General features: G+C 48.1%; 2 protein-coding genes across 2 annotated transcripts in view; one reads left to right on the top strand and one right to left on the bottom strand.

Moving 5' to 3' along the window:
* LOC119444111 (2-oxoglutarate and iron-dependent oxygenase domain-containing protein 2) overlaps positions 1–23375 on the bottom strand; it is a 94393-nt gene that overhangs the window by 38963 nt on the left and 32055 nt on the right. The window lies entirely within an intron of this gene.
* The window catches only part of LOC119445003 (sodium-dependent dicarboxylate transporter SdcS), a 47176-nt gene that overhangs the window by 573 nt on the left and 23228 nt on the right, over positions 1–23375 (top strand). Inside the window, exons 2-7 of the mRNA XM_037709334.2 lie at positions 1446–1821; positions 10101–10134; positions 12221–12337; positions 13867–13980; positions 14375–14452; positions 17092–17196. Of these exons, the coding sequence (XP_037565262.2) occupies positions 1446–1821; positions 10101–10134; positions 12221–12337; positions 13867–13980; positions 14375–14452; positions 17092–17196 (824 nt within the window). The remainder of the gene's footprint in view (positions 1–1445; positions 1822–10100; positions 10135–12220; positions 12338–13866; positions 13981–14374; positions 14453–17091; positions 17197–23375) is intronic.

The following is a 23375-nucleotide window of genomic DNA, read 5'->3' as shown; positions in this document are numbered from 1 at the left end:
ACATAGCGAAAAGTAACCAAACTTACAGGTCAGCGCGACTGCTGCTATAGTATTTAATGCAAATAGCACCATGTCATCTACAAAAGATGTACATTTATACAGCCTGCCAGGTTCTAGAAAGCACACGTGATTTTGCGCATCCTTCGGATGTATTGTAAAACCTGGGATTCAACCGCCAAGGGGGATGAGTAGTTAAAACTTTTTTTTTTGTCTGCTGGTCATGAGTCCACGGGTTTGATTGACAGCAGCAGAACCTGCATGCTGGGGGTGGTGCAGAAACATTCGCGTACTGTCAGTCTAAGTGGTCTAGTGGTCAAAGCTAATCCACAGGTCGCCATGATGGCTTCCGCCAAGAAACCGAAAACAAAACTTACATAAAAAACTCAAAAACATAAAAACTTGCATTAGCCCTTTTGTTTACGCATTCCTTCGAAAACTTTTGTCGTTGTTTCACTTCTAATAATATGCAGTGCTTTGCTTAGCAAACGTAGAACATTAACAATACTTTGAGAGTCAGTTGTTGCGAAAGGTTTGCTTACTTTCGATATCTACTATCTGCTTACTATCTATATAAATTGAATAAGAAAGAGGTTACACTTGAATCATTAGACTGTTGCTCGAAACGCACTTATTTTCTCTCTTTTGGCTGTGTACTTGCGACTGGTTGAAGCCACCTTGATCATGACCGTATGCATGTGCAATAAATGGTACCAAAAATGATTATTCAAGACAGCGCAGTTATACAGTCGCCTGCACGTTTGACGGAGACGGACTCTACATGGTCCAGTTCCTATGGAAACCCCCAGATTTCGAAAGCTCTTGAGTGCAAGTGAAGCTTTCGTCCTTCCTATCAAACATACGCAACAACACCAATCACAGAGGCCCAGTGACGGAGGCCCAGCAAGAGCATCAAGAGCTGCTTCTAGTGAGCTCTAGTTAGCATTGTCTTGCTTCAGTGGACTGCACTGCCCTCTTCACCGCACGCTGTACATCCCACCATTGGGCTTCACGTGATTGCATGTGTCTTCGCCTCTTCTTGCTTGTCGCTTCTTTCTTGCTTGTATTTCGCAAACTACACCGCAGCGCGTAACAGGCGCTTGTACCGCGAAGGACACCATCTCTTGTGAAGCCGGTGGCTGGATAATTTCAGGATGAACTTCCCCGCCTCACACCTCAGGACCTGCTTATCAGCTGTCGTTCAACGCCCCTTGAAACGTTTCCCGATAGTCGACTGGACCACATTGCGAGACCTGTCTCCCACGCCATGGTCGTGACGCATCGACAGTCTTGCACGTGTGCTTTCTTGCCTGTCAATGGCCTCCAGCTTTAGTTCCTTTGGCGGACTGCATGCCGACTCCACACAATTCCGTTTTCCCCGAACATATTGCACCTCGTTGAATAGTTGACTGCCACGTGACAAAGCTCCGCGCTGCTGTGCCTTGCAGGACGACATCATCCGGGCGCTGTCGGGCCTGTTCATCTCCATCCTGCTGCAGACGTCCAAGCTGAACCGGCGCATGGCACTGTACCTGCTGCTCGCGGTGGGCACCAGCGTGCGATGGCTCCTGCTGGTGTACATGTGGCTCGTGTTCCTGTTCGCCATGTTCGTGACCGACGCCGCGGTGACGGCCATCATGATCTCGCTCGTGGACACCCTGGTGGCCGAGGTGTACGCCAGCAAGGTGCGCGTGCGCGTCGTCAAGCTCAACAAGGCCAACGAGGAGGCCCGGCTCAAGCAGCAGCAGGCCGCGGCCGCAGTTGCCGGCGGAGCCGAACAGGAGGCCCGCGCAGCACTCGACGGGCAGGACATCGCGCCCTACGGTAATGACCGGCGCACCCTCTATACAGCATGCCTTATTTGCCACCGTTGGTGTAACACTTTCATTGCGATAGCAATTATATGGACACTCCAAGCAGATTTCTGCCGTCGTCGTCGCCGTGAGGTTCCGTATAGAGTCCAATGGCGATGAAATCGTCGCCGCACGTCGTATGTTGTATGTGCGCGAGGGACGGGTGCTTTCACGGGGAGCGAACGCACGGCGGAGAGCAAACGAGACTTCCGTCACGCGAAAGGCCGTGGGCGGACGGCAGGGAAGGAGGGGAGGCGACGTTTAGCTGCGGCACCAAATGCGTATTTATATAAAAACGTTGCGAGGCGAGAAGGTGGTAAAGACTTCCGATGCTTATGTCCCGTTCTGATCTCGTCGAAAACCTCCGAGCCGCCCCCAGAGGCACGGGCGACAGTCACCAACGCCGTGCGCGTTCGGTGCAAACGCGGGCAAAACGCTGACGGCGTCGACAACAGTTCTGCGCGTTGTTGGTGTTGCTGCATGTCCAAGTTTATACAGATGATAAAACTACTATCCTTATTCCGTATAGCTCTCTACTAATTTGCTATCGCAATTGATGCTTCGCCTTTCGAGTGAAACTGCGACATTTTAGCAGCGAAGCTGTTTAAGCCAGCCGTAATTTGTGGTGCGCAGCCGTGGTAGCCATGGCAACCCGGAGGAGGAGGATACCGCCTGCATGCGCACGCGGTCTCCTCCTCGCCAACTTCCTGCCTTCACGACCTTTGCCTCTCTTCTCTCCGCGGCGCACTGAGCCAGAAGAAAAAAAAAGGCGAAAGCTTCACTAGGCCGCGCAAAGTTCAAGCCACAGTGAAGCTGGCCGATTGATATCGAGCGGCTAGCCACCAACGCGTTCGGCGTCGGCAAAGCAGCAGCGTTCTTGGCACTGTGCCAACCTTGGTTAGCCTGCCTGCGTTTGCGGCATGCCAGGAGCGCTGTAGCTCGTAGGCGCCCACGCGTCCAGCGCTAGTCACGCGAAAGGGAAGGTACCTGCAAAAATGATTGCTCGAGAATACCTTCTTACATGCGTAGTTAAGTTAAAATGCGTAGTTAAAAACCATGGAGGAAAGAAACCCCAGGAGAGGCCCTGGCAAGCACGAACGTATTGGAGAAGGTGTGGCGGAAGTCACGTGCTGTTTTTCGCAAAGAATCACTGGGACGGGTACCCCAAATGTCAACGTTGCTATGGCAACCACGCTCCTGAAGCTTTCGCTGCTGCTCTCGGTCTCTGAAAAGTGAGATAAGATTTTTCCGCCGGTGTCTTTCCCGCGCCACCTTTTGTTCCCGAGAAAAGCTGACTTTGGAGTGTGGTGTGTAAGCTTGAAAGTTGTGTTTTGGGTCTGTGAGTGTGAGTGTCGGCCAGCAACAGATACACTCAAGCAATCACGGCTCGGGTCTTCGTCGTCTTCTTCAACGTGCCACGGAAAAAAGTCGCAGTTTCACCTGAAAGGCGAAGCATCGATTGCGATAGCAAATTTGTAGAGAGCTATACGGAGTAATGATAGTAGCTTTATCAGCTGTATAAACTTCGACATGCAGCAGCACCGGCAAAACACAGAACTGTTGTCGACGCCGTCGGCGTTTTGCCCGCGTTCGCACAAAATGCGTGCGGCGTTGGTTACTGTTGCCGGAGCCTGTGATATAAATAGGCACTTGGTGCCGCATCTAAACGTCGCCTCCCTTCCCTGCCCCCCCCCCCCCCTCATGGCCTTTCGCACGTCGGAAGAAGGCGCGTTTGCTCTACATATATGGTGATTGTAAAGGAGAAAAGAGACGCCTACTTCTGCAGCCCTTAAGGGAGCACGGCGCAGAACGCGCGTTTGTTCTCCGCCGTGGGTTCACTCCCGTGAAAGCGCGCGTCCCTCGCGCCCTTTCACTCGCACAAACAGCGTTCGGCGGCGCGCGGCGACGATTTCATCTCCATTGACGTCATACGGAACCTCACGGCGACGGCGACGGCAACGGCGACGGCGACGCCGACGCAGAAATCTGCTTTGGAGTGTCCATATAACTGCTATCGCAATAAAACACAGGAGCGCGTCTGCTTCACTAAAACTGCTACAGACGTTTTGTAGGCTTTGTTTAGACGCGCGTCAGGAGCACACACTTCCGGCGGGTCGTAACAATGCAAGTTCAATGTTCGCGCCCATCTGCTCCGGCGAGCTGCAGAACCCCTGATTGGAGGCGCAAAGAGAGGTGGCACACCAACATGGCTGCACTTCCGGCTTCAAAAAAGTGACGTCAGGGCCTCTCCTGTTTTGTTTCCTTCCTCCATGTTAAAAACGCATAAAACCAAGGCCTAGCAGTAACGAAGTTCATACCTAGCAGTAGCAGCCAGTAACCTTCGCTGTGCCTAAGCTTTGCGCGACCGAGTGAAAACTTCCCTGATTTTTCCGGTACGTTTTCTGCGATATGTTGATTAGTAAAAGGGAAATTGAAGACCATAGTTGAATTTTCTGAATTTTCCAAGGAAACCTCAGCGCTGGTACGCGAGAGTGGCGTCATGGATTTCAAAGTATTCTCTCGTATTGGGGCTGTTGCGGCTTGATAAGAGCCCTCGTAAAATTGCATACGTTCAATCTTTGACTCTTTTAGGAAACAGTGTAGTTCTTAAGCGCCACAAAATTAACTAAGCCCGAAGAGACGCTGTCCAAAATGCATGACTCCGCGGTGACATGTGTGGGAACTTCAAGATGGTGTCGCCACCTGTCTTCCGTTTTCTCTCGCTTACCAATCCTTCTCTCCCGGTAAGAGTGGCATGTTTGGTATTCTAGAATGGTGTGCCACGGCCGAATGGATAAAAAAGGCACCTGTTAGATGCGAAGCAGCTTATGGTCGGGGTTATGTCCCTCCCTCCATCCGCCGTGCGGCGTCCACACCCGCACTGCGCATGCGCATCCTCCTCCCCTCCTCTCCTTGTATGTATATGTATAGTATATGTACGCCAAGCTCCGGCTTCCGAAAGCCGGAACCGGAAGCCGGCTTCTGCTTCCGGTTCTGCTTCTGGTTCCGGAAACCAGCTTCCGGTTCCGGAAGCCAGCTTCTGGCTTCCGGAGAACCCTTCCGGCGTTTTGCCCGAATGATCCCCCGGTGTTTCGCCCACTCATCATCATTCACTTCGTCCTCTCATTATCCTCCCGCAACGCCGCGATGAGTGCCACGGACAGCGCCAGCGTCGACGCCAGTGTCAGCGCCGTGGAAATGGGCCGCGGAGAAGAGGGCTCGAGCCGCTGCCACGAAACGGCAGCGGCGACAGGCCGATCTGAAAACTAATGGGAACTTGAGTCGACCTTATGGCTGTTTCGCATACTACTCAGGGTTCCCCTACGGGAATATGGTGTAATTTTTTTATTGCGATAGCAATTATATGGACACTCAAAAGCAGATTTCTGCCGTCGGCGTCGCCGTCGCCGTGAGGTTCCCTATGACGTCAATGGAGATGAAATCGTCGCCGCGGGCCGAACGCTGTATGTGCGAGTGAAAGGGCGCGAGGGACGCGCGCTTTCACGGGGAGTGAACGCACGGCGGAGAACAAACGCGCGTTCTGCGCTGTTCTGCGCGTTAAGCGCTGCAGAAGTAGGCGTCTCTTTCCTCCTCTACAATCACCATATATGTAGAGCAAACGTGCCTTCTTCCGACGCGCGACAGGCTGTGGGGGAGGGGGGGGAGGGATGAGAGGCGACGTTTAGCTGCGGCACCCAGTGCTCATTTATATCAGAGGCTCCGGCAACAGTCACCAACGCCGCACGCATTTTGAGCGAACGCGGGCAAAACGCCGACGGCGTCGACAACAGTTCTGCGTGTTGCCGGTGCTGCTGCATGTCCAAGTTTATACAGCTGATAAAGCTGCTATCATTACTCCGTATAGCTCTCTTCAAATTTGTTTAATCCAGTGGCCGTGGGTGTGCACAGGTCGTCCCAGGTCGACTTCACCTGCTTCTAAAATCACAACTGGTGCCGTTGTCAGACAGTTAACTGGCGAACTCATGAACGCGTCAGTCGCGAATTCTCGTCGCACTTTAATTTGGAGCCGATTTTTACAGCGCAACGTTGCCGTTAACCCACATTTAGCAACACATTCACCGGTTCTAGGTATCACTCTGTTTTTCTTTCAACTTTTTCCTCAGGTGTTAAACTATGGTAAAGCTCAGGCAGAAATCCTATGGCATTCAGTCTTAAGCGTGTATGATTTTACCTAATCTTGACTAAGACCTCGCTAAGAGCAACATGTCGGACAATAGAAAGATATTATTGTGATCAGTGTTTCGTCTGCTAGAGAATGGTTTTCTTTGTGTTGGTCCTGCTTCCGAACCGCTGTGCTACTAATTCCTAGAGAGACAGAGAGACAAAAAATGTCGCAGTTTCACCCGGAAGGCGAAGCATCAATTGCGATAGCAAATTAGTAGAGAGCTATATGGAGTAAGGAAAGTAGTTTTATCAGCTGTATAAACTTGGACAAGCAGCCAACACCAGCAACGCGCAGAACTATTGGCGACGCCATCGGCATTCTGCCCGTGTTCGCACCGAACGCGCGTGGCGTTGGTGACTGTTGGCGGTGCCTCTGGGTGTGGCTCGGAGGTTTTAGACGAGATCAGAACGGAACACTCGTCGAGCAGCGTCGGAAGTCTTTACCACTTTCTCGCTTCGCACCGTTTTTATATAATTACGTATTCGGTGCCGCAGCTAAACGTCGTCGCCCCTCTCTTCCGTCCCCCCACGGCCTTTCGCACGACAGAAGAAGTCGTGTTTGCTCTCTATATATGGTGATTGTAAAGGAGGAAAGAGACGCCTAATTCTGCAACCCTTCAGGGAGCACGGGAGCAGAACGCGCGTTTGTTCTCCGCCATGCGTTCGCTCCCCGTGAAAGCGCGCGTCCCTCGCGCCATTTCACACATACATACACGTCCGGCGCGCGGCGACGATTTCATCGCCGTTGACGTCATACGGAACCTCACGGCGACGACGACGACGACGGCAGAAATCCTGTTTGAGTGTCCAAATAATTGTTATCGCAATGAAACTTTAATTGATCGAAAGGATCTTAGTGGAATGGTGGGAGCCCCTTTAGTCTAAGGCCCCACTGGCCTCGGCCGCCCGCTTGACTTGATTTATGAAGGACGGTTGTCCTGACAGGTCCGAGCTGTTTAGCTGTGCCTTCCATTGCTACATTGTGTGGCACGTTTTAACAAACGGATGTGATTCACAATCCCATGTAATGTGTGATAGTGTTGGTATGCCGCCGCACCACGGCAGTCGGCCCTGCAGCGAGTGAGTAACATGGCATTTTGTAATTTAACGGCCATCTTGCCCATCTTGCTCGACGAGACGCGGATGCGGTTCATTCTGGGTGACGAGGCCGGCGCGAAATGCAGCATGTCGCATCTCGACGCCGGCTGCAGACCGGGGCACGCCGACGAACGCCGGATACTCAGTGCTGCGTTTTCGCTGGCGTGGCGTACCCGTGCTGAGCGCGCTCGCGCGTCAACTGACGTCGGACTATAAAGTGGCCTTTAGAAGACTGCGCGCCGACCGGGGACGATAGTCGGGGTCGGCTAAGTTTGGTTAAGAGCCAGCCAAACCAAACCAAGTTAAGCAAATTAAAGCAAAGTTAAAGCTGGGGAACGGCCACCAGCTTCGCTGTTTGCCCAGTCTTCGCACCACTTAGTGTGAAGCTGCCCCTAATTTTTTTTTAAGTGATCAGCTTTCTTTGATATCCAAATCCCCACAGTGGTAGCGCCCTCAGAATAAACAGACGCAGATCTCGAAGGCTATGTTTTTGCTGCAGGGGAAGCGATTGCGGGAGCCTGAAACACGTCGTAGACGTCGGGTTTCTGGACCTCACCTCTTTCGCCCGTTTTCGTGGTAGTCGCAGGTTTACCGCCGATACAAAGGCGCCGATGCAAACGGCGCGTGATCTCGCGCAACTGAGTTGCGGCGCACGTTCGTAGCCGAGCTATAACAACGTGCTGTCTCGCCTATATACGTATACAACCGCTACAGATGTTCTGATTAACGGCTCTGGAGCTGAATTCACATAGCGTTCCTCCCGTACTTTCGTAATTATGCGCTATTTTTCGTTGACCGGTCGCCGTCAGTAATAATCCAGCATCAGGATTTGAATACGTGTGCCCTGTTCTCTACAGAATTCCGCGATGAAATATTGCTGCTTAAATATCCTGACTACAACAAATGTAACCCGCCATGGTTGTTCAGTGGCTATGGTGTTGGGCTGACGAGCACGAGGTCGCGGGATCGAATCCCGGCCACGGCAGCCGCATTTCGATGGGGGCGAAATGCGAAAACACCCGTGTACTTAGATTTAGGTGCACGTTAAAGAAACCGAGGTGGTCCAAATTTCCGGAGTCCCCCACTACGGCGTGCCTCATATAATAATCAGATCGTTGTTTTGGCACGTAAAACCACATAATTTAGTAATTTCACAACAAGTGTATGCATTTAAACGCATCGTTCATTTATTAGAACGATTAGCTTTCTGGAAGCGTGAGGCTATTCGCTTATATTGACAATGGTCGTCGATGGTTTCTGCAGAATATTCTTGCCACTATCCAAAACGCTGCAATTTAAGCGAAAAGTAGTTACGTGACGATGGCTTAGCCAAACTTAGCCAAGGACCTTGAGCCATTTTATCAGGGCAATTCACTGATATCTGCCCTTTTTTATTTTAATTTTTATTCTGTATATTCTTTAAAAAAAACATCGTACAGTCAACTCCCGTTATTTCGACTCCTGCGAGAGTGCGATGTTTGGACGAATTATCCGAAAGAACGAATTAACAAACGGTGGCAGGATGTACTGAATACAGTATTACATTATAAATATACATGTCGTCATCGGCAATTGACCCACAAAGGTCAAAACTGTAGTCGGCGTTGGTAAAAAGGAGACATCTCCAGGGCACAGCGCAAGTCGTCGTCATTAGTGCTGGACAGGTTACTGCCCGTTGCCTAGGGAACCAGTAACGCCGTATGCTGGATTTTCTTGTGTAATCGACCTTTAAGTAATGTCTGCGCGCATGAGGGGGTAGCGAGGGGAGTTTGAATTAACCGAAAGCATTGTGGGCGTGTCGTTGTCACATGACGTCATAACTTGGCCATGTGACGTTGCAACTTAAGGTTCTTACTTGGTCACGTGACTGTGTCACATGACGTGATCATTTGGTCATGGGCTCGAATTGGGCAAAGTCAATTTTGAGGCTGGGCCACCCAAGTTTTGGGGGTGGGCCAGATCAATTGTGGGAGTGGACCAGGTCGATTTTGAACGTGGGTCAACTCAATTTTCGAATTGCAAGCTTTCGGCGTTCGAACTAAACAAGATTTCATTCCATAGCAATGCATGGTGTCTCGCTGCGACTTTCCAGTGCGGTCGAATTAAGCAAAAAGGTCGAATCAACCGAGGTCAGTTTAACCGAAGCTGACTGTTTATACAACGAAAACCAAAATGTGAAAAATGCCCGTGCACTTAGATTTAGTTGCACGTGAAATAACCTCTGGTGTTCGAAATTAATCTGGAGCCCTTTATTACGTCTCTCATAACCTACGACTCGACCAAATAACAACCACGTGTTCGTCGGTGTTGAAGTGCAGACGCTTTGTAGAGTTCCTTAGTGAGAAGTATTTTATGCATAAGTCATTGAGAACTTACACGGGGAACGCATGAACACGCGCAAACCTGCACATCGAGTATCGTATATCGTATACCCGACCGCAAAAGTCTTCGGAGCAAACAAGTCTCGAAGAAGCTTAATTTTCTCACGCTTTTTCATCTCAATCTGATATTCTTGAGCGCAATGTGGTTGTCGTGCATAGAAACGCAGTGCAACTTATCTTTTGTGTATTAGCATTTTAATGTGAGATTTTCTTTCTTTCATTGCTGATCTATTCGATACTGATATACCTTCTTCTTTTCGCTACATACTTCGCTATGTCATTTGAATACTTATGTGTTGTTCTCATGTTCCGGTTTATCTAACATCCAGATATGATTTTTTTACTGTTTGCCGACTATAAGGCCACGCACTGTAGGGGTTGACGGGCTCGTCAATTTGCTTTCCTCAGCCTTCCACGAGTGAGAATGCGAAATAAAATTCAATTCACTAATTAAGCACGAGCGAAATTTGGAAACTTCAGCAAAACAAAAGTTTACAGCCCCATCTTGATAACTAAGTTTACTTCTCGGTGGCACTCATATACGTACGTCACTGAGCGGGCTGAAATTCTTGCATTCTCTTTCCAGCCGACTACGATCACGTGCTGCACGAAGAGCAGACGTAAGCATTTGAGCAACGCCTTTTGTCCCACCAGTTCATATCACTCATTATACTCTATATATCGTATAATTTAGCGTATAAGTATACAAACTTGTGCCTCTCGCAACGAAAGCGCAGGCGGTGTGCAGTTCGCTGAGCAGTGTACAACGCACATTTGCCGCGACCTTCCCGGATGGTTGCGTAACTAACCAGCTTGAATGTCTTCAATACTTCTGTATTTTTTTCTCGCATTGATCAATTGATCCTTTCTTTTTCAATCGCTTTTTCGTTTTCGTGGCACATGGGCTTTGTCGGCTGCGCGCGCACGCACGCACGCACGCACGCACACACACACGCACACACACACACGCACACACACACACACACACACACACACACACACACACACACGCACACACACACGCACACGCACGCACGCGTGTCATGTGATTTCACGTGATTTCTTATGCTTCTGAAACGCTCAGTTCTAGTTTTCCATGAAAAAAAAAAAAAATGTCAGCCTTCCCTTAAACATAGTTAAGCCTGCCGCACTACGGCGTCTTTCATATTGTGCTGCTTTGGACGTCAAATACCATCAGCCTATTAATGATAGCGCATTGTCGATGTTGAAAAACAGGAAAACGTTGTTAACATTCTAATTAAAATTAAGTAGAGACGATCGCTCGGGCTTTCTGGCGTTGTTAGCGGCATCGGCCAAGGTTCATTTGATGAGTATCGCTCTAACATATTCTTCCAAATCGGGCAATTCAATAGCTTAGTGGTTGCGTATCGTCCAACAGTAAAATCAATTCACGACTTCTCTGTTCACCTAAAAAAAAAAAAAATGTGGCGACGAAGTGTGGAGTGCCCGTTGTTTTCTCTGCTATACCCGAAAAGTTGGCACGCGTTTGCTTCGTGGTCAATGGATGCAAGATCAACAGCGCCTGCATGTGGAGCCATGCAACACACTGCGGCTTGCAGACGAGGGGTTGTGTAATACATACAAGACATCATTTTCCAGTGGGAGATGTCTCACTGGGCGGCGTCTTAATGAAAGGTTACGAGAGCACCGCGCACCATTTTGAGGTGCAAGTAGCAGGTAGCAGAACAAAAAAAAAAAAAAAATGTGTGAGCGCTCCGTCAGTGGCGCTGTCATAAAGAGTTGTAGCATACCATGTGTCCCAGCTAATTGAAGCCTAGTTGTTTCAACGAAAAAGAAATATTTAAAAACATGGTGCAAAGTCCAATTAAAAGACCTTCGTCGTTTAGTCGTCAGAGGTCTGACGACTGTACATTGTAAGTCTTAAAATTCTAGCTTGCACTGTGCTCTTTTTAACCTTTTTTTAACAGCTTGGCTGACGTTATCTAGGATTATCTAGGACAGCCTAGTATACTATAGACTTGACTGAAAGCTTAGCACTCGTGCAATTGTATAGTCGTTTCTTGGTATTGAATTGTAAGGACATCGATATCTCCCATACTAAATATTGGTCAGTATGGGCGTTTTTCGCCCTCGCTTGTGCACAATGTTAGCGTCTACGCGCACATTTGCCAAAGCTTAATAACTCAGTTGATGTCCGGCGCTAGCTCGTCCCGTCTATTTCGTTCCTTTATTTGTGTGCATGTCTGCAATATTGCGCTGCTAATGAGAACACAAGCTTATCCTGCATCTATTGCACAAGAATGGCCATCCGAACCATGTATTGCTGAGTTATCTTGTGCCCTAATTCTGTGACCACAGATGACCTGTAGGCGCGCGAAAAGTATAGAGAAATGAACGATATACTAAAACAATGCTAATAAGATTGGCCATTGAAAAACCGTCTTCTATGGATCAACGTTTGTTACTTGTTATTGAAAGCGAAGCAGTTTACACCCATTAAATAATTACACCCCTCAATAATGGTCATGATCTTCTTTGAATAATAAAAAAGAATGCAACATAATGGGGAATGACTTGCAGCAAAAATATAATAAATTAATTGATTAATTCTTTAAACGCAATCGCACGTAGCGCCGATTGTGAAGCCGCAGTTCCCGCGCGTGAGTCGCGAACTCAGTGCTGTGAACGTCGCCAATTCGATCGCACGGTTTTGCTCCCTTATAGGCACTGCGCCATCCTCCGCAAGGCGTTCATGCTGGCCCTGAGCTACGCCGCGGTCAGCGGAACGGCCGTTCTGCTGGCGAACCGACCTTGCTTCATCCTCGAGGCCCTACTGTTGGAGTGCGTATAATATCCACTGTATGATGCCTGCGCGTCTCACTTGTCTATGTCAGCAGATGGAGTCTTTCAATGTCACCGTGTGCCTTGTCGTCGTGCAAGAGAAATTTTACGTTAAAAATTCGGCATTTTTAGAATAACGTGTACGAACGTCGCCAACTATTCGGAAAAAAGGGTAAACTACGTAAATACATTTTTTATCTGCAGATAAAGTAACGAAACTGCGAAGTGGTCAGAGCTTGCCAAACAGGCAAATATAATTGTACCGCCTTCCCTTCTTTAGAAGTTTGCGCAGTTTCGCACGCCATATAGGGTCAAAACGTTGAACTGCTGACCGAAGCTGTTGCAAGGCCGCAAAACAAGGAATTGTACAAATCAAGGAAATCCGGAAAGAACTGCAGAAATGAAGATAACTTAGTGTCATGACGATTTCATACAAGGCAGTTCGTTTCAGCGCGTGTGAATTTCTCTCTATTCAAACCTCCGGACACTCTTTCAAAAACAGAGCTTCGTGTCACACAGCCTTCAACATCAAAAACATCGTTTGTTCGTAAAGTTAATCGTTCTTATCTCACAAAATTCACAAATTCTCAAATTCACAATTCTCTCGAATTTCACATGCGCTCCAAGTGCCGCCAACCATGCCGGTAGTTGTACAACTGTGTAAGAAGCCTGTTGCGTTTGTATACCATGAGAAACCCGTTTACTCTTCGAAAACAGCAGGCAGGGAGGCAAGAAAAAATCACAGGGTCTGGTATGTTATCTCTAAGATGACTTGAAGGCGAAAGACCAAGTGCCGATGCATTAAAGACGGACACATGACGTACACACCCCCCTTAATTCGCTTAGTTTACTTCGCTTATCCCTCTTAATTCGCTTACTCATACTATTAAATCGCTCCCTTAATTCGCTTAGCGTACTTCAGTTAGTCATCCCTCTTAGTTCCAAAGGTCGAAAGTTCGACACCCGCCGAAGGTCGTTGGTTCGAGTGTCTTAATTAATCCTATCTTCATTAGCAGTGTCTTAATTAACTTCGCCTTAATTACCATCACAGGTGGCGGGTTCGGCTCCCACCAAAGGCCGAGGGTTCGTAGCCTTTTTGTACCTTTCGTGTCGTCGACGCGTTTTCGTTCAAGGTCGACTGACTAATGAAACATATAAGGCTTTCGCCGTAATAAAAAGATTGCACAATACGAATGAGGTTTAGCAGATGCACCTCTGTAACTGCCCAACGGCACATCCCCACAAGAACTCCACAACGGCATTGTCCTCGGCATTCACCCCAATGTTACTTGGAATCCAAGTACAGCGGTATAGGGTGGCTAGCCACCCTTACAGGGCGAGGAATACTGCCATCATGGGCGCCGACAGGGCCGCGGCGCATGCGCCTGAATGTGGTGAAATAAGTATATTAAACAGTCGCTTCCTTAGGACGATAGTCAAGTCATGTGTATACGGCTCGCAATCAGAAAAGAGAGTAGTGCTGCTCATCCGTTCATTTAATTGGCGCGCGGCGTGGCTTCTCGATGCAGCCAGTACAACTACGGGATCAGCCAGACCAAGTGGGTGGCCGTGAATGCAGCCTTCGGACTGGTCACTCTGGTCTTCGGCTGGCTGTTCGTCTTCTACACTTTCCTCCGGAAGTAGTAAGTGACACTCGCGGTATAGGTATAACGTCTTTTGTGGCGCTGTGGATTTCGCGACACCTCCCCTCCCCTCATAGTCATATTCGGGAGGGTGTTTTCAACCTATTGATCGTGTGATAGCGGGTGGAGGAGTCAGTTAGCTCCTATAACCTCACAGAATCGTGAAATTCCAGTGGCTCTGCCTCAGTTATCACTGATGCGCCATTGTAATATAGACCCACGAGACACGTGTAGCTGGAGTCCAACTCCCCACCTGTTCTGAAAATGCTACAGCCCCTAACACCCGGCACAGAGCAACCACACTTTGTCAGGCGACATAACACGCGTGTATCTAAAGGCGTTATTGAATCTCTATTGAGGTGGCGCTGCGTCTTCGTGCGTTCAAACTTCGCAGCGATGAAGACGGTGCCGAGGACTCCACCGCAGCCAAGGAAGTTTGCCGCAGCAAGCTCGAACAACTCGGAGAGATGACGTACGTGCTGTCTGCCATTATGTATAGGAAGAGGGGGAACTACTCACTGTTGCTAAAATAAAGAATGAAGGGGATGGGGTGAAGATTATAACGTAAATGATGCATGAAATAGGCTGTTAAAGAAACATTGAAAAGTAATAAATGTAAGAAATAGGAAAACTGTGTCACGTCACGGTCGAGACCTGCCGCGGTCCTGATGGGGAAGAAAACAAAGGAGCGAGACGAAATAAAGAAAGTAGAACAAAACAAAATGCAGGAGTACTCAGCTGTGAAGCACAACAAGGACGTCAAGTTCGCTATACAAAAAAAAATGTCACAGTTTCGCCCTAAGGGCGAAGCAATGAATGCGATAGCAACACAGCAATGTCATACGAAGTAAGGTGAGTGGCTTTGGTAGCAATATGAATTGTAGTAAACATGAGCTGATTAAGTAAGCAGGTGTGCTGCGGCGTAAGTAGACCGACATGAAGAGAGGCTCGATGACCACGAGAAGGCGCGTGTGAAACGGTGGTGTTGGTGAGAAGCGCTTCCCGTGGGCGGCGCGTGCGAAGGGACACACCTGTAGCGCTGCACTGCCGATCCGGGCAGCATTGCATGTGTAGCGTGCGTTGAAAAATGTGACCCGACTATTACTAACTGAATGAACAAGCGTGGTGTGAGCGCGCACAAACAAACACGAATAGATCACACTGAATGACTGCAGACAACGACTGTCAAAACGCTGGCAGCAAGCATACGCCGCTGCGGGCGAAGGTACGTGCGGTCTATCGCTTCAACGGAAACTGAGCGCCACAAGGCACGGAGCATAAAGGTCAGAGCCGTGTGGAGATAAGAGACGGTGCGGACGAGCGACGAGCGCGGTTGTTGGCGGAGTAGAAGTGCGCCCCCCCCCCCCCCCCCCCCCCGCTCTTTCCGGCGCTGGCTTCCTGCTTCCTTGCTTGCGCGTGGGAGATTGAGTGCGTTCGCTCTCCGTGATAGCGCGCGTCCCCGCACGCTTCCGCTCGGGCATACGGCGCGCGGCGAAGATTTTATCTATAGGGAACCTCACGGCGACGGCGACGGCGACGCCGACGGCAGAAATTCGGTTGAAGTGTCCATATAATTGCTATCGCAATAATAACAGGATGCGTGAGCCATTCGAGAGTCGTAGTCCCTTTATATACGCAGTAGTGATAAACAGTGGTCGAACCTGGAGGTAACGTTTAAAGGTACACTAAAGGAAAATATTAAGTCAAGCTATATTAGAAGATTATGCTTCTGCGATAACGAATTTTTCATTCGTAGCGAGAACAGAGCGTTTGCAAGCAATAAAATTTCGAAAATGGGAAATAGTAGTGGCGCCGCCTATTTTGGGCTATGGTAACTCTCATGCGTTATCAGAGCTGGCTGATTCATAGACAGCGGCAGATAGGGGGAGGCTGGGTAGGGGGGGGGGGGGGGTTGTTTGTTAAGATTACGTCAAATTACGTCGGGTGATGAAAATTGAAGAGGAGCAGCGCGACCTTCGGTGGTAATTTTCCACACAACAAAGTGATATAAAGGCATGTAAAAAACTATGATAGACTTCTAGACGCAATAATCCATTGATAGCACTCGGCTTAATATTCCCCTTTAATGTCCCTTTTATACAAGTTCCCTCAAGTGTTTCTGGCAAAATAACTGGAGTCACCTTAAAAGTCCCCTTGTCTCATGGAGAGGAGAGATCTGTATGGAACCAACGCTTCGAAGGTACGTCTCTTTGAGCAATGTTGATCATTTGAAGTCTCCACCTTCCTGCGAACCTCACTCTTGCTTCCACATATATGCAGTAGGTGTTCTGTGGCCCTAGGTCACGTGTCCATCTGAGCAGTCTCAAGTGCTGTCTCTTGCGGCCGCCAGGCCAGGCTTCTTCTGCTAAAGCAGTCACTCTTGTTTACTGGAGCTTTCAACTTAGAAAATGTATTCATTTAAGTACGAACGGGCTTCGCCATCACAATAGACGCGCTAGCAAAACGCCGTTACAATCAATTGTGTAGCAAAAATCCCCCCCCCCCCCAACACCGACATGTAACACCCTAAAGCTTCAGTGATCAGGCCCCAATCATCCGGCACCTCATACGGCAATGCAACGGACTAGAGGAAGCCACAAAGAAACACCACACACCTAAAGTGGCGACACACGAAAGCCGAGTTTCCCCAGAAATGAGTAAAAGTGTATCATTCTCACACTATAGAGCTTCGCATGCGAGACCTCCATAATGCAACGTTTACTCATAGCCTCTTTACCTCCTATATACCTCCTCAGGCCATAAGTCACCGTCCCTTATTAAGATACCACCTTCCATTATCACTGCAACAACTTTGCAGGTCGACTTAGATTAGCGATGCCGACCTCATATACGACCAATTTTTGGCATCTAATGTGCCGTCGGTAGCGGGATCGGGATCGCGATCGGGATCGGGATCAGGCAGCGGGATCGAGTTTACTCTAAATGTGCGGACAGCTGTAAAATGTTTAATTACGTTCTCATTCGGAAACGGCATTGCTATGTAGTACATCAGTGCTGGCAAACCCATTTTCTGACAGTCACAGTGCTCTTTAACTGAACGTAGAGTATGCATGTATAAGTGTATCCGATGACGGCTCTCTTCGGGGGCAGGCTGAACGAGATGACCGTGACGGGCCTCTTCTTCCTGTGCCTGGCTCTGTGGGTGACCAGACAACCACACATCGTCTACGGCTGGCAGGACCACCTCGGTCTTCGGTACGTGTGTGTGCACATATGTAGACCTTTCCTGGCGCACGTGATGGTGATTTTTGCAGCGATAGCTGTGTAGGAACACTTTGCGAGGACAGCGGCTGCATGCAAATTGTCACGTGGCCCGTGTTAATGTGAAACATTACAGGTACGTTGGGATTGAAGGCGACGTGATTCGAACTTGATCCCTGCAAGTTTAATGCCAACGTCTTAACCACTGCGAAAAACCAAGAACAGCTGAGCATGTTTTTACACTCATCGAACGGAAGTGCTTTAAGATCCGCAGTTGCTCACAAGAGGGGAAGCACTGTTGACGTGCTCATATTTTAATTTAGGTTATAGTAGGAATTAACCGTACGGGTTGGTACTTTCGAATGTACGTGTGGCTGAAATGGCATTGTTTGGACAGTGGTAACGACGACAAAGAATCCACACAATTGATGTAACACAATATCTGTAACAATGGATACATGCTGGCGGGACGTGGGACGAATGTGAGGCCTTCAGAGGTTTCGAGCTCTGCGGAAACGGCAGGACAGCGACTAAACTTTCCGGAATCAGCTGGGATCATTTGTACAGCGGCCTCGTTTCTACCTACAAAGGTTGTACATCAAGGTGAGCTGTTCGTTAAACGTGGACTAGATCGCTTCACCATAAGGATTGTAATAGACGAGAACGTTTTAAATACAATGACATTATCCGAGTTTCACGTGCAGCGGCTTAAATGCAGGTATTTCGTAGATTTGCGGCGGTTAGCGTTCGAAAGGTTCAGGGACTTCACGATAAAATGCAAACAGTTATATATATATATATATATATATATATATATATATATTCTAAAGGTGTTTATTTGGCAGAGCTTGGAGCAGCGCAACGTCAACGGTGAGCGCAGTAATAACAGCTTCCAAGCACGAGAGCCGTTGCCGATCAAGAGCGCTCGACCCACTAGCGTTTTGATCCAGTAGCGCTAAACACTCTAGCGTCTCTCTTCTTCGCTACAATATATATATATAATATATATATATATATATATATAAAGCAGTCATTTCCGTAGCAAGTGAGTGCGCCTGAATGGAGCACCCGACCACAACATCCCACTGTTTCCTGCTGAGCGCCATCACGTCCATCGTGCTATTATGCTGAAGCTCCCGAGTGCCCAAGCCACTTGCTAAAATGTTTTCCAAATCTCAGATAAATTAGAAGAGATAGCCACAATAACTTGCCAAGCATCCAAAGCCGATTTCGCTGTTTATAAGCATACGAAAGAGGTAAACGTGCTCCGCTTACATGAAAGCTGCACTAATTTAAATCTCAGCGCGTGAAAAGAAAAGGCAAATCAATTATGGCGACTATCGCAAGCCAAATTAGGCTGCAATTGCCAATATTATAAAAGCGCCAAAATGATCGTCCAATTTAAGCATTTCAAAAGACCCAATTCCTTTCCATCTGTGAATTAAGAACAAAAAATAACAGTACAACCATTGCCTTTAATGGCAATAGCTGTATTTCGCCGGTTGATATTTCCTATGAGCGGGCGAGCATATGCAAATAAATTGTTAACATTTACTTCCATGCTATGAAGGAAACAGGTAAGCGCGGTAGACAATCTAGTAAAGCACTCCGAATGTCTCAATAGAAAGAAAGAACATTGTGCAGTAATCGTCGATGATGATAATCAATGTATGCGAATAGCCCGAACTAACTAACGAGCGAGTGAACGAAATAGTTAACGAACGAACGAACGAACGAACGAACGAACGAACGAACGAACGAACGAACGAACGAACGAACGAACGAACGAGACGAACGAGCGAACGAGCGAGCGAGCGAACGAACGAACGAACGAACGAACGAACGAACGAACGAACGAACGAACGAACGAACGAACGAACGAACGAACGAACGAACGAACGTTTTCCTTACCGGTTCAACCAGTGAATATCGACCACCAACCAAACACGAAAACGACCGAAACAGCCAGAGAAGGGTACAATTTTAAACGAAATGAAGGGAACAGCGTCAGCATATGGAGCTACATGCTTGCTGTGCTGTTTCGCTCGTTGTCTGCGTCGTCTCGCTCTTTTCGATCATACAGTTTCCGCGTGTAGTATTTCGTGAGCGGGGCATGACCAACGCAAAATATGCCGTACTGTATTCGTAGGCGCCGAGTTTTCAATCTGTCGGGGGAGGGGGGGGGGGGGGGGTACCCTCTTTTCTTTCATTCTTATCCCCCCCCCCCCCCCCGCGTGTGCTCCTTGGCACGATTTATACACAGGCGGAGAGGCAACGTATGTGAATATCAGTTTTATTTGTTTCTAAAGTCGAGCGAATATGCTAAAAAGAATGACCGCGTGGTGCTTAAGATACTGAATAAATTAATGAAAAAACAAACTGAAGAACACGTAAACTCTTGGTAGACATAACGCCCGTAGTCAAAGTACGAGAAAACGCCGGGCAACACGAACATTTCCTCAACAAGCTAGGAATTGGAATATTACAAACTCATTACAAACCCTTCGTTTCTAAGAACCACTGGACAATACAAACGTTTCCATATAGTAAGCTAACAGCTCAAAAATTAAAAATATATATTTTTTAAACTCTTCGTGTCTAACAAACACTGGGCACTACAAACGTTTCCACAATAAGCTAACAATATAAAATGTAAAAACAAACCATAAACTGTTCGCCTTTCAAAAATGTAAACGAACTACCAAACTAAATACAAAACAAAAAAGACAAGAACAATACTCAAAGGGCAGAGGTTGTAATAACGAAGCGGCAAAATGCAGATTTTATTGAAGGGGATAGATTTAAGGTCAGGGGCTGTGACAGCTTTAATAAAGGTGGCGCATTACACTGTGATCAAGTTCACTGTCCTTTTATACAAAGGCTACCGCACAATCGAGAATGTGTTTATACGCACAGTTGATCTCTGAATGAACTCGTCTGCGACGTCACTGAGATTTATTTAGCTGGCGAACTCTTTGTGCCCATGAAGATCTGCTATGGGATTAAACCGCGCCTGTATCATTGTTGACCTTAGGTATACGGTTTGACGCGACGGAGGCACGAAAACGATATCCGAGATGTGCATGACGTTAATGGAATAATCAAAGCAATTTTGACAAGCTTAGCCACCTCGGGCAAAACATCTGCAGATCTTTTGATGGAAAAAATGTTCCAAAAGCCGGGTGAATTCATGATTTAAAAAAAGTGTTTACTCCGACTTAACGTAACAAATTAACAACAAAAGGGTATAGGCGTTTCGCCACCTATGCAAGTGGCATCTTGTGTATACACTGACACAAATGAGTGGAGGTGTATTTATATACACCTCCCCTCAGTATTTGTATACTGAGGGGAGGTCCCATTGGTATTTTTATACCAAGACTGGGACCTCCCCTCAGTGTCTTGGTATAAAAACAAATTATAGTTCCGTTTGTGAGTCGGGGTGCACCTTCTTTCTATAGTTAGCTGATACTTGTGATAAGGCGATGATACGTCCGATGACTGGCACAGGTTTGTGCTCGCAGTATACGCAGTTTTCAAGGTAGTGGAAAACACAGCAGACACCTGCCACCCGTAGAAATTCTCAAACCCGGTGAAACGTTAAAAGTGAACAACAACCATGATCGGACCAAGTTGGAGCATCTTCCAACAGGTTTCCAAAAAATAGCGAGGGTTTTCGTTTGGCAAATAAAGTTGTATTAGTGTAAATACACGACTCGGACACGAATTGAACCGGTTGTAATTTGAGGAATTTATAGCTGTGTGCACAGTGTCGGAATTAAAGCAAATAGCGGCGCTGTGCGCAGGTCGAACGCTCCAAAGCTAGAACGAGTCCTGTTTGCAGTTGCTACTAAATTTTTTGCGAGCAAATAAACTGACAACTTAGCGCGTTGAGTGAGAAAAGAGCATCTTCTGCTTGCACCACTACAGTAAAGCACGCTATGAAAACGATATGTCGCCTCGCCGCATAATATGCGTCATGATCAGCTTCACACCTTGCGAGGTATAGTTATCATTCCTGCTACCGTGCGTGCAGACAAAGGTATATTAGCGAGAATATTCCTGCTACTTAAAGCATTAGTAACACTAATGCTTCAAAAGAAAAGTATAAACGAACAAAACCAAATGAAGCTTCCCGGACAACACAAAACATCCCGTGGATCAGTAAGGTCTTGATGAGGGCTATAGTTGGTTCATATTTGGAACTGCAGTTTGAACAGCGCGAATGTCTTCGTGTCCTTGTTTTATTCGCGCTGTTCAAACCTCAATCCCGTTGATGTCACGGAAAGATCCGAACGTCATAGCTTTTTATGGGGCGTACTCAGGACGTCCACAGCACCATGCCCACAATAAGCTTTGAACACATCTATTGCTGGACCTATCACGTCATGCTTCACATCACACTTCACATCATCCTTAATTAATTATCCAAGTACGTACCTGGTATTTCTCGGTATCTCCTTGGGACGAACAAATGAACTTGATCAGGAGCCTTCTAGGATTAGTGCAGGACATCCTTAGAATGTAAGAATGCCCTGATGCCAACATCCCAGAGATTTACTGGAGGCCTTGGGTTGTCTAGGTTAAGAGTACATCACTAATTTACTAAAGCGCCTGTGTGTAACAAAGTATACTCCGCGATTGGAAACGCCAGCAACATGTTTAAAATAAATAAAAAGAAAGCAATGGTCTACCCGCCGACACTAAACAAGTCGTCGCGAGCGAAGTGTTCCGAGTTCAGTTTTTCCCAATGTGAAAGTTTCTGATCCAAATGGCTCTCCGATGAGCGTCGTCTGCTGCTTTCGGGAAACGATGAAATGGCACATTGATGTCTTTCCACCTCGGCGAGACGCATAATAGTCCACAGCAAGTCTTTCGACATCCGTCCTTCTTGATTTTCTGGCATATGTGCTCGGTGGCATCACGACGATTTGAGAACTACGAGGCATCCAGGGCCATGCGTGATATAGACACCCTCTTTCGATTCAAGCCTGAACCTGGATCGGCTGTCCCTCGGCGCGGCCGCTAAAGGGGTGACTTGGAGTCGCGAATACCCAGTGGCACATACTTGGCGGTACATAACTGCACTGACCCAAGTTGACACCAAAGAGGTTAGTCCAAAAGCGGCACATACCAGTGACCCAGTCGCACATACTAAGTTGCACATAAGGGACCCAGCGAGGCGTCAAAGAGCTTAATTGAAGAGAGCCGCACCTACCCAATGACCAATATCCAATCTCCAGTCGCATGTATACTAACTAGAGGTACATATGTGACACTGGTTGGCGTCAAACAGGTGGAATGAAGAGTGTCAAATACCCAGTGACCTAGTCGGAAAGAAAACTGGTTTGGCAATGCAAAGTATGCTATTCGCATTAAAAGTGGCTGCGAATGGACCCACAGCGCAACTCTGACGGCACGATCTTCACGCGTAACCCGTATGTCCTGCTGTTTAGGCAAAAAAGAAAAGTGGCACTGCGAAGGCCCTGCACCGCCGGCGTTGAAGCGCTTGCAACGGAAACCGACGGGCGGATCCGTGTCCGGGCCATTCAATGCACTCTTTCCGGGAGTGGATTCGCAGGGAGGGGTCACACCGGCAAAGCAAGCCTTCATTCTCGGAAAGCTATAGGCCAGCGGTGCCCACCTTCTCCCACGAGCACAAGTCAGCGTGATCGTGGTAACCTAACGAGCCTTAAATTACTCGTGGCGAAGGAGTGCGGACTCCGCGGAATACTCCGGGAGAAATTCCGAAGTACCACATGACTTCTCCGTTCGCATTCCAATTCGCGGGCTCAGGTCCGGTCAGAACCGGAAGACCTGAGGTGGCGCTTTTCGGGAACGAGAACAGCGTCCACGCCCGTCGTACGCATCAAGCGTGACGTTTTCGTTACTTTGTTTCGCTCGATTTCGCGCCACCTTCCAACGCCGCGCCTACTCGGCCCTTTTTACAGGGCGAGGAAGACGCTCCGATTGCTGCCCACGCGGAGCCTCAAGACCCCTGACTGCTCGTCACAGCCCACCTGGGCCGCAGTGCCATCGGTAGTGTATATAATACACGCGGTCTCGAACGACCCGCAGCTACCTCCCATCCTTGACGGTGGGGGAGTCATTCATTCCACCCCGCCATTCTTCTGGTACTGTTGCTAGGGTTAAGAAGCATATATATAGGTGAT

Source organism: Dermacentor silvarum, chromosome 3, assembly GCF_013339745.2.
Source record: "Dermacentor silvarum isolate Dsil-2018 chromosome 3, BIME_Dsil_1.4, whole genome shotgun sequence".
In the NCBI taxonomy this organism is placed as follows: Eukaryota; Metazoa; Arthropoda; class Arachnida; order Ixodida; family Ixodidae; genus Dermacentor; species Dermacentor silvarum.
The sequence above is the reverse complement of the archived record's forward strand: the minus strand, read 5'-3'. Positions and strand labels throughout refer to the sequence as shown.